Source organism: Curcuma longa, chromosome 10, assembly GCF_044706935.1.
Source record: "Curcuma longa cultivar G26 ecotype Majalengka, Jawa Barat chromosome 10, ITB_CL_G26_1.1, whole genome shotgun sequence".
Lineage (NCBI taxonomy): Eukaryota > Viridiplantae > Streptophyta > Magnoliopsida > Zingiberales > Zingiberaceae > Curcuma > Curcuma longa.
The window spans coordinates 9,333,985-9,345,085 of record NC_133870.1 but is presented as its reverse complement, the minus strand read 5'-3'; the positions used below and the strand labels follow the sequence as shown (position 1 = coordinate 9,345,085).

At 36.9% G+C, this 11,101-nt stretch overlaps 1 protein-coding gene and 1 pseudogene across 1 annotated transcript; one reads left to right on the top strand and one right to left on the bottom strand.

Moving 5' to 3' along the window:
* Positions 1-718: 718 nt before the first annotated feature.
* Positions 719-8,789, bottom strand: LOC141835843 (dihydrolipoyllysine-residue succinyltransferase component of 2-oxoglutarate dehydrogenase complex 2, mitochondrial-like). The gene is made up of 13 exons (XM_074723223.1): positions 8,695-8,789; positions 7,786-7,846; positions 7,683-7,710; positions 7,477-7,544; positions 7,315-7,389; positions 6,354-6,409; positions 6,208-6,252; positions 5,859-6,128; positions 5,684-5,778; positions 1,817-1,907; positions 1,634-1,744; positions 1,262-1,456; positions 719-1,180 (listed from the first exon to the last, which is right to left on the bottom strand). The coding sequence occupies exons 1-13, from the start codon at positions 8,737-8,739 to the stop codon at positions 989-991; spliced, it is 1,332 nt and encodes a 443-aa protein (XP_074579324.1). The 5' UTR covers positions 8,740-8,789; the 3' UTR covers positions 719-988.
* Positions 8,790-9,753: 964 nt separating this feature from the next.
* On the top strand, positions 9,754-10,341 carry LOC141835610 (uncharacterized; annotated as a pseudogene).
* Positions 10,342-11,101: the final 760 nt, after the last annotated feature.

The window sequence follows — 11,101 nt, the reverse complement described above, 5'->3', positions numbered from 1 at the left end:
AGTTTATCATTCAATTTTAATCAAAATCCATTGATGAACTAAGAGAGTTCCGATCGGACTCATTTCAAATCCTATTAGTTTATTAGGCGAACCTTCACCCAAATAAACCCTCGTTTACTATTTTAAAATTCTCCCAATAGTATTCAAAATAATTTAAAACTTTTAAAATATTATAATATTGATATTTAAAAACCAACATTATAATGAGTGATTTTAATTTAAAAGGAAAAACACAAAAAAAAAGGATGTTGGATGTAAAAAAGAGATGAAAAAGAAAATATTAAATGTTATATAGATGTGAGAGATGAAAAAATAGTATCGCAGGGATAAAACGGAATCATTCGTGCCTTTTTTAAAAAATAAAATTTCAGTGTGCCTTATAAATAAAATAAAATTTCAATCCGCCTTTTTTTTATAATTAGTAAGTGCTCTATTTAATCAGCTATAGGGGTGCAATTCATGTGTTCTTTATATACTTTTAAAACGATGGATTAAAAAGATGGTGGGTAATCTATGATCCATATCAAATTTTGTAGTATTTATTTTGTTTCTCTCTTCTGACTCCTATCTTTTCTTCCAGATAAATTAAGCCTGAGAGACGAGCTATTTCATCATTACTATCACTTTGATAGCAGATCCACAAAACTAATCCCTGAAACAACACCTACTTGAAGCCATTTCCTTAAAATATAAGCATGCTAGCATCTCAATGAAAAAAGATTGGAAAAGATTAACTGTGAAAAATTATCATATACCTGCTCAGATCAGGTTCGATCTGCAACATAACACTTTCGACACAACATTCTACTCGAATAAATGTCTCCAAACTTTCAATGCGGTCATGGAAGCTCAAATTCCACAGTGAACTAATACGCGACCTGCTCAAAAACACAGGTCATGATGCAACTCATAAAATTTGTTTCAAGACAGTATCTTTTTATTTGTGACAAAAGCCGGCCATTCATGCATCGTCGGGCTCTCAATGTGGCTACAAGTCGAGAAGAAGCCTTCGTGGATCCTCAACCACATCTTTAATACGTCGCAGGAAGAAGACGGCTTCTCTTCCGTCAATCAATCGGTGATCGTAGGTCAGTGCGATATACATCATCGGCCTTGGGACGATGTTACCATCAACCACCATCGGACGGGACACTATGGAGTGCATTCCTAGGATAGCAGACTGCAGAAACATGCAACAGTTAGTTTATCATATCAGAGCCAAAGCTCAATCCTAAGGTTTCAAAGCATTTAGTTTCCTTACTTGTGGGGGGTTGATGATTGGTGTACTGAGAAGACTTCCATAGACGCCACCGTTCGAAATGGTGAATGTGCCTCCAGCCATCTCATCTATCGAAATTGTCCCATTGTTGGCCTTCTTAGCAAGGGTGTTAATCTCCTTTTCTATATCGGCAAAGTTCATTCTATCAGCATTGCGGATGACTGGAACCACAAGGCCCTGCGGAAATTAAGAATGGATAGGCGATTGAATTTTTGAAACCCTTGAAACAGCATTTCAGGACACAAAATAATGCAGATCAAAAACAATGTAGGACACCACCACAATGCGCATGAAATAAAAGTGTTTAAAAACTACTTAATTAGATCATCCAAGTCGATTAGCCATTGAACAGACCTTAGGCGTACCAACAGCTATACTGACATCAATGTAGTCCCTGTATATGATGTCATCGCCATCGATGACTGCATTGATGATTGGTTGATTTTGGAGTCCAGACACGGCAGCCTAACAACATGAAAAACTAACATTAGATAGACAGGCAAATAAAAGGGTGCACACCGTCGCCATGTCAATTACCTTAAGAAAACCAGACATGAGTCCCAGCTTCACACCATGTTTTTCCACAAAGGCATCTTTGTAATCAGAGCGGAGCTTCATCAGATTAGTCCTGCAGTTGTCCAATGAATTAAACAGGAGGAAACAAGAAACAGAAAGGATTCTACATCATGTTATAACAAAATGAAGGAAAGATCCAAAGTATGCTTGTAATTAAAGGCTGACATAACAAATTGGGCAAAAATCAAAAGAGCACCCCTATTTTTTTTAGAATCATCACATGAGTGCACCTCTTTCATTTTTTATCAAAAGAGTGCCTCATTCCACCAGCCCCCCTTGTAAAATGACACAACTGTCCTCACATATATTATTCGACATTATTATCTATTGCCGCACACATTAAATCTAAAACCGGTCGGCCAGTTGTATGAACAGAATAAATACGCGTTATAACAACTACAATTTTGTAGCTACTACAGTTTCGTAGCTGTTACAGGTTATAGTTCGTAACTGCTATAACGTGAATATTGCTGACATGATAAATTCGAATTGTAGCAGCTATAGTTTGTAGTTGCTACAACGTGGATATTGTTGAATAAGGTAAGTCTGAGTTGTAGCAGCTACGATTTCAAATCTACTACAATGTGAATGTTAAGTGAACAAGTTAAATCTGCATTGTAGCAGATACGAAACCGTAACTGCTACAACATGAATATTTTTGAACAAGTTAAATATACGTTGTAGCAGCTATGAAATCATAGCTGCTACAACATGAATGTTGTTGAACTGATCAAATCCACCCGAATGGAATGGTTCAGACTTTAAATTTGAAACCGACTCGCCAAAATATTAAAATCGATCTGCCAGAGTCAAAACTGGCCAAACAGTACACTTAAGGGTAACTGTGTAATTTTACAAGGGACTGATAGGCTGAGATGCACTTTTGATAAATAAAAAATAAAAAAGGGCATCCCTTTGATGATTCCTATAAAAAGGAGCACCCTTTTGATTTTGAGCAAAAATATTAATATATGTGGCAAAGATTGGAAGGGACAAGTTTTGTTGTTTCCAAAATTGATTCCTTAACTGACATCCTCCAGCCCCGTTCTTCAACCTCCATTTCACTCCAATTGGCATCACATCATTAAGGCATTAATTCAATTTTGACTAACTCTATTTATATATAGATAAGCACTGGATAGAGTTCACCCTCCCTTCAAGTTGTCAAATCATTGATCTTATGGTGAGCTTGGTTCACAAGAATTGCTATTTCATCCCCTATGAATTTCATGGATAAATATTGTTTGGTTACAAAAATTAACTCGGAATACCAATTCCCATGAAATTCTTATTCTTGAATCATCTTAATTAGCTATTCCTTACTATTGAATAGGATCCCCAAATGTCCAAGTGAATGTAGGTACTATCTGGCAAGCCACACAAACCACTGTCTTACTTGGAGAAATACTTTATCATTGTGGAGATTTGATTACTTATAACATCCCTATAATCCAACCATAGAAATTAAAATTGGTTCATCTAATTTCATTCAATGGATCAACCGGGAATACATACTCTTTTTTCTGTTACTTATCATTGCCATTTCCAAGAAATAATTATTCTATTCCAGAACAATTTAATTCGATGATCCAAAGGTAGTATTAATGTCCATCATCACTCCTTCACGTTGTCAATCACTACTAGCGCATCATTCCTGTCAAGGAAACAATTTCCTACCATGTTCACTTCTTTCCTTCTCCTTACCCTCAATACTGCTTCTTTCCTATCAGTCTTCATCTTTGATGTTTGGCCTACTTTCCCACATCTGCTCAAAATTCGGTTTGACTGGAAATTAATAAATTAATATAAAAATATGAACTTTTTTTTACTTTATGATGGAATTAAGAACGCCATCAAGTTACAATATTTGGCGATTAAGACAACAATCTGCTGGCACAGCTTTGTTAAATATTCTAAGCAACTCCTTTATTTCTGCTATATGAATGGAATATGCGATAATCAAAGTATAACACTGCAATTTTTCTTCTAATTTTTCCCCTATGATTAAAATACTGCAACTACTGCATTTTTTTGTCCAACCTGTCTCCTATGGCCAAAAACAAGCTACTCGACTTATCAGATCCCCAACGCTAAGTCGAATTGTTTGAGACATTTACGGAAGGATTGTCATGTGGTTCAAGATATATGAGATTCAATATGAGCCTATTGTTAAAGGTGCAGCAAGATTTGCTCTTCTTCCTGGTGAACATCTGGTGTCAACTTAATTTTGTCATTCATTGAGTCTCCATGAAGTAAGATATATTTTTCTACAATAGCTTTCAACTTCACTAACCTCTCCACTTCAACAGAAACAACAAACCAAGTCTTATCCCGCTGAATTGAAATTTTACCTCTCCACTTATATCATGAAAAATAAAATTTGGCTTTTATTTCTTTCATATAATGGACGGAAGACTCCTTGCTGCTTTCAAAGTAAGTTACACTTGCTTCCTCATGATCACAAGCTAATATGATATTCCAATTTATAGATAAGTATTGTTCACATATGAATCATCTATTTTTGGTATGCTAAGAATGTGAATTTAGTGACTTGTTAGTCATGTGAATTTCATCACAATCTTTTCTTTTCTCCCACAACAAAGAATAGAGCATATTGCAAATCAGAAAAAATAAAACTCCACCATATTGTCATCTGGCGAAGACTCACTAAATGAAAGATGGACAGCTTCCCAGTGAGATCATCTCTCCACTTATTTAACAATCGATCATAACTTATATTAGTGCAGGCCTCAAGAAAGAAGTTAAATGAGGCACTCGGCTGCTTGTAAACTAAAATCCTCTTATAACGACCCATTTATCCTACTGAGTTATCATCCAACAAGGCCACTAGGTGTAGCCCACAGACTTCAACACAACTTGTCCTGGACTTAATAGTAGAAGAATCGAGCCCTCAAGTATTCAAGTTACCGTTCAACCAGGCCATAAGGTGTAGCCCACAGACTTCAACACAACTCACCCTGGACATATAGTAGAAGAATCAGCCCCTCTAATATTAATAACCTAGAGACCTAAAATGCCCTTGTAACATAACAATCAATCTTGAGGTTAACACAAAGGATTAGGCAAACCAATGGGGGTCATAGACCATGTCACCTAGAACTTATTTGAGAAGAGTAAGATCATGAATGACATCGGTTATCATGAGACATGGAAATTGAATTGCCTTTCCGTCCCATTAACCAATCAATCTTCCTTCATCTTACAAATATAAAGTACAACCCGGTGCACAAAGTTTCCGTCAATGCGGGATCCCAAGGAAGAGTCACACCACATTAGGTCTATTGTATATAACCTTACTTTGCATTGCAAGGTCATTCTAGTGACTCGAACTAGTGACCACAAGATTACACGACAATAAGTTTACCATTGCGTCAAGACTCCCCTTCATATTTACAAATATATAATAAAAAAAAGAACAACCCAATGAATGAAGCCCCTGTAAATGTGGGATCTCGAGGAAAAGCCGGACTACGTGAGTACGCAGTGTTATCCTACATTGCAAAAGGTTATTTCTGCGACTTGAATCCGTGACCACGAGATCATACGACAACAACTTTACCGTTGTACTAAGGCTCCCCTTCTTCATGTTTACAAATATAATAAAGAAAAAAATATTTAAACAACTACCTCCTTTTGTTTTTGGCAAACAAGCTAATTTCATGTAGCATGGACACAAAATTTACACTTTTAAGATTATACCATTTTATGATTATATATACTCGATAAAACAAAAAATAGAAAGAGGAAAACAAAATATGCTAGGTTAGATATGTGTTGCATCAAGAATAGAATTCAAGAAGTACTTACATGTCCACTTCATTAAATGTGGTCAACATCGCAAATGTATTTTGTGAATCCTTCAAACGTGTAGCAACTCTTTTCCTTAGTCTTGGCAAAGGAACCTGCATTATACTAAGCAATTATCACACAGGACACTCCCACTGTTTTACTCAATCATAAATTTTAATCAAATGAGGCCTACACGTCTCTCCTTTTCCTTGGGAGGAAGTTGAGGTTCCGAGGGTGAGGTTTTAGGGACCGGAGGAGGAGGAGGTGTTTTCAGTTTGTCCACTTTAGGAACTTCAGACTTCGGCACTTGTGTGTCAATCTTCTTCTCAGCAGGAACAGCAGCTCCAGTGTCCTTACCAAGCTTCTCATCTGATGGAGAAACATGAGTGTCACTAGGAGCAGACTTGGATATAACGGCTACTTTGGTTCCAGGAGTCACTGTATCCCCTTCTTTGGCAATGAACTATCAGTAGTACATGGCAATCAAAAACTCAAAAATATACAAGGTCTTAAAAAAAAGTAGCACAAGTAGAATCTCAAACCTTTTGGATAACTCCAGCTTCAGGACTAGCTACATCAATAGTCACCTGAAATATATAATAATATAACAGAAGTTGATTAAAGGATCTCAAATGTAACCGTAAACTAATTAAAAAATGTTTTATATAAGAATAGAGAGCACTGACACCTTGTCAGTTTCAATCTGTGCAATTGGTTCGTCCATTTCAACTCTATCACCAGGTTCTGTTTGCAATATCAATGTATAAGACTCAAAGCTTTGATTTCACATTTATAAATGAGAAAAATTGATAGAGATGAATATGTAAGGCAACTATTGAAGCAAGACTAATAGTGTAAAGATGGTCAAATAAAATTTACGCAACTGATGGAGACCTAAATCACCTTGGAATCACCAAGGATAAGACATCACACATAGCTCAATGACACAAAAGAACCTGCATAGTTGATTCCAAATATGGACATTATTGTTGGTTTTACTAGAATGGATAGTCCCAAATTGAGTAATATTGTTTTAGTTATGAACTTATATTCATGGGTATAATTGCATTCTTCAAAATCAAGTACTCTTTTACTTTCAACTTGGTAGCAAACAAGCTATGAGAGCCTATTTATTTATTTTCCCATCCTTGCTGTTTTTTATTCCCTGTTAAAGGGAGAAGCTACATGTTGCTCTAGTGGCAAGGCCTATTGTGTTAGGAAGAGATAGGCCAGTTTTTTAACTTGCCATAACAACTAGGAATGGTTGAATCGCTATTAGTTATTACTTCTTTAATATCAGTCTTTAAGCATTCTTGTCCGGATCAAGATCTGGTATCTAATTAGAACATCAAATTCTCACTTTGTAGGACGTAAATTGATGCTTCGTTTAGGTGATTTCATAAATAATCAGTCATGAGGTTGCAATGACTTGCAAGTTTTCTCCATCAAGGAAATCAAGAAAAGTTATCATTCCGTTGAGCGACATTTCCTTTCAAAATTTCTCTACTCTCACAAAAAGATATAAACCAACTAATGATGGTTCAATTCACATTCTGTACAAAAGAACAGAATATAAAAGGGTAACTTCGATCAGCGCGTGATTCAAGACACATCTTGGTGAAAAGAGTAAGAACAAAAAGATAACATACTCTTCAGGAAGGTTGCTAAAGTTCCATCAGTTATAGATTCCCCCATATATGGAACAACAGCGTCAACCAAATCACCTTCAACAAAGGAAAAAAGTGAAGGTAAGGAAACCAAAAAAAACAAAAATCATAAGAATGTCCTCAAAGCCGGTAAATGAAACTCACCATCAGAAGCAAATGACCTACTCCAGCATTTGTAAGGTGATGGCCTTGGGAAGAACTCCATCGCCTCTCTGCAAATTCAAGGAGAATTATGTATACAATAAGCAGCACAGGTAACATAGATTCTACTAAATAAATTCATGTTTGAGCAGGTGGTGCATCATCCAAACAAAGCAACAATTATTTCAAAAATAAAGTAAAACACTAACCTCATAGGTTTTGTACAGACAGAACCACCTGAAAGCAAAATTGACATCAATACTCACTTTGTACTACATGGAGAAGGAAACTTGAAACAGGAAAATAAATCACCGCGGAGAATGTAATGGCTAATGTGGCGGGCATGCCCATAACTTCTCAAGAAAAATAATGCCTGAAGAAAAATGCAGAGAAAAATATTTTATGATTCATGGTATACAGAATTAACGATAAGAATATTGAAACAGAGTGAACCGGCCTAATCATACTTCCAGTGTATGTGGCCTTAGAACAACAATAAATAATAGCCAAAGAAGACTATTAAAGCTCCAAACTCCCAAATCCAGACATTAGTCTGGAATTTTTACCACGAAGCAACGTGTATTTATTGCAGTATAAGTTGGGAATTTGAAAATGCTCGGTGAAGCTAAAATTTTGAAATTGAGGCTTGTTCGAATTTCAGCTTGCCATTTCATAGTTGCATAATGAACCCAAAAAAAATGAGCAAACTGTAAATGGGTTAACAATCAATTGCGAAAACAAAAAGGCAGTTTGACATCCAAATTTCGAAGGAAAAGTAATAAAAGAGAAATTTTTCTTATGATTGCAAAGTTGTCCATTCATGTCGACACGATAAGGGTCAGGAAACAAAACCCTAAAAAGGATCTCCACCGTTAATGACTAAACGTCTTTAGATTCTCTTCTGCCTATCCAAGTAGCACGTCTCCGTCTAGATCCACATCTCATTCATCCGATCCAACTCCTCCGAAACAGAAGGAGAATCGAAAAGACATCGACGCTCCACTTTACGACCTCGCAAGGCCACAACTCCAACCTCTCGACAAGCGAAGAAAATAAGAAAAACGCAATCATCCTCTCGACAAGGATCGCGGTCTACCATCAAATCGCACCAACAAGCAGCTTACAAAGAAAACAGGAAATCATCGGACAAAAAAAACACAGATCTTGAACTTCAGGTAGGAAGGAAGGAAGTCGAGAAGGGGAGGAGGAGACAGAGTTTACCGAGACGGGGCGACGGATAAGACGACGCGCGAGATGAGAAGCCATCGCCCGATCGCGCCGCAGCCAACGAAGACGGAGGAGGGAGAATGCCCTCGGTGAAGCGATTGCAAAGTTATTGTTATTTTTATTATTTCCTTATTGAGCTTTTAATTTGACCTGGTATTTTTATATTACAATAATTGTTATTTTTATTATTTCCTTTTATATTTATTAAATCATATAGCGATTATTCAATTTAAAGTACCTGGTAATTTTATCGATCAATCCAAACTCTTAATTTGAGTTTAGATTTGAGGAGATAATTATACTCAGAAGGCTCTTAGAAATATAATGATCTTGATTTTTCATGCATTCCTTATATCATCCTGTAGATTTAATAACCTAAATAAAGAATTATGAATTTTTATAATTAATATAATTTGGAGATACTTTCAAAGCTGTATAATGATTCTAACAGTCAATTGATGAGTTATGAACAATCTAATATTGATTATCAATCGAACACAATAAATTTAAAAATCGATTGATGAATTTGATCGTTATATATAATAGTCAATCGATGATATATCATTTTGGCAAATTTGCCCCAACTGATGGTATCATCATTCAATTAATCTGATGTATCATCAGTCGATTAAATAGGGACATAATTAGAAACGATTATATAATTTGATAAATATAAAATTGCATACTGTGTATGCTGTTTAATAATTTGCTGAAGAAATAAAAAAATACTAGCGGAAAGGCAAAATTGCAAATATATGTTATATCATTTTATCCCGGGACAATGGTGCAAAAGTAGGACATCCGAGTTGTGACCTAGGGACATACGGTTCGATCCTCAGTTACGACGTATTTGTAAGAATTTTCTTCTAAATGAGGAACGCAATCAAAGGATGTTGGGCATCTGGATTGGCCGTCGTATGTACTTCCCGATTTACCCAGGTGGTAGGGGAAAACTTCCGTGGAACCAGACCGGTAGAAATTTTAAGAAAAGTAAATTTTAGGATCAAATCTGTTTATTGGGATTGAACCCGACCGGCTTGATGGAAGCCAGATATGGTAACCGGTCTAGTCAACAATAGATCTGTCGAGCCGAGATGGAGGAGGAAGCAACGAAAAGCTCGTTTTCCGGCGAACTTCATCGTTCTCTCGTCGCTGTTCTTCGCCAAAGAGAGAATTACTGATAAATTTGGCGTGAACATGCTCGAAATCCCGGCGGTGGATGGATTTGAGTGCAGAGAAGGCTAGGATTTGAATTCCTCCTGCCGAGTGAGCCTGCTCGAGAGCCCGTCGATCGTTTGCGATGTCCCTGGTTTGAGAAGCTCCGGCGAGCACCTTGCGGTCAGATCAGGCGAGGGGAATGCGCGCACCTCGGTCCTTCCCCATCCCGCCGTCGCTTCCGTGGCCGCTCCTCCCCCTCCGCCGACCTTTCCTTTCCCCTTCCCGCCAGTGCCTCCGCAGTTTCCGATGCCGCCCTCGCCGGCTTTACCCTTCCCTCCGTTCACCCCGATTCCTCCATTCTTTGCGCCGCCTTCGCCGCCGCCGCCTATGTTTCCTTTTCCATTCCCTCCTGCTCCGCCGATTGTTGCACCACCACCATTATCGCCTCCGCCGTCCTTCCCTTTCCCACCTACACTAATCTAACACCTCCATCGCTACACATAATTTAGGGTTGGTATTCGAACCGAACTAAATCGAATAGTGAGGCTCGAGTTCGAGCTCAATTTTTTTTTCTTAAGTTCGAGTTTGATACGAGTTTGATTCGAGCTTAATTTCTTAGATTCGAGTTTGATTCGTAATGAAATTAAATAGTTCATAAACGACTTGAGTTCAATTCAAAAATAACTAATTTAAAAGTTAAAGAATTTAGTTCGAGTTCGATTCGAAAATAGCTCATTTAAAAGTTAAACGAGTTTAGTTTAAACTCGACTCGTTGATATATAATATTATAATATTTATAATTTATATAATATATATATTATATATATGATAAACGAGCATTTTAACCAGCATGTTGATGAGCCTCTTAACGAACACGTTCTTAAACTTTTAAACGAACATGTTCATGAGCTTACGAATCAAATATTGTTAAACTCGAGCTCGGCTCAGTATGTTTACGAGTTTGAAATCAAACTCGAACTCGGCTCGTTAATTTAAATGAACAAAAAAAATTTTGAATTGAGATTCGAATAGTTCGCGAGTAATTTGACTCATTTATACCCCTACATAGAAATGGATTAGTTGGCTCGGTTGTGCCTAGCCCATTAAGCCCAGTAAACTCACAGCCACAGGTGACTAGGAAGCGTTGGCCTCTTGTATCAGATACCCAACTATCAAAACCGATTTCAATCATATAAAAATTTTCTATCAACCATCAAGATAAATCAAAAAGTATTCATAGAGA

What these genes read in the sequence shown, in the direction of transcription:
- LOC141835843 (XM_074723223.1), bottom strand. Translation starts at nt 8,739, where the DNA reads ATGGCTTCTCATCTCGCGCGTCGTCTTATCCGTCGCCCCGTCTCG. An exon ending in CACAGATTGAAACTGACAAG is followed by an intron (nt 6,253 to 6,353) that starts GTGTCAGTGCTC and finishes TATATATTTCAG; the next exon opens with GTGACTATTGATGTAGCTAG. An exon ending in AAGCTGGAGTTATCCAAAAG is followed by an intron (nt 6,129 to 6,207) that starts GTTTGAGATTCT and finishes TACTACTGATAG; the next exon opens with TTCATTGCCAAAGAAGGGGA.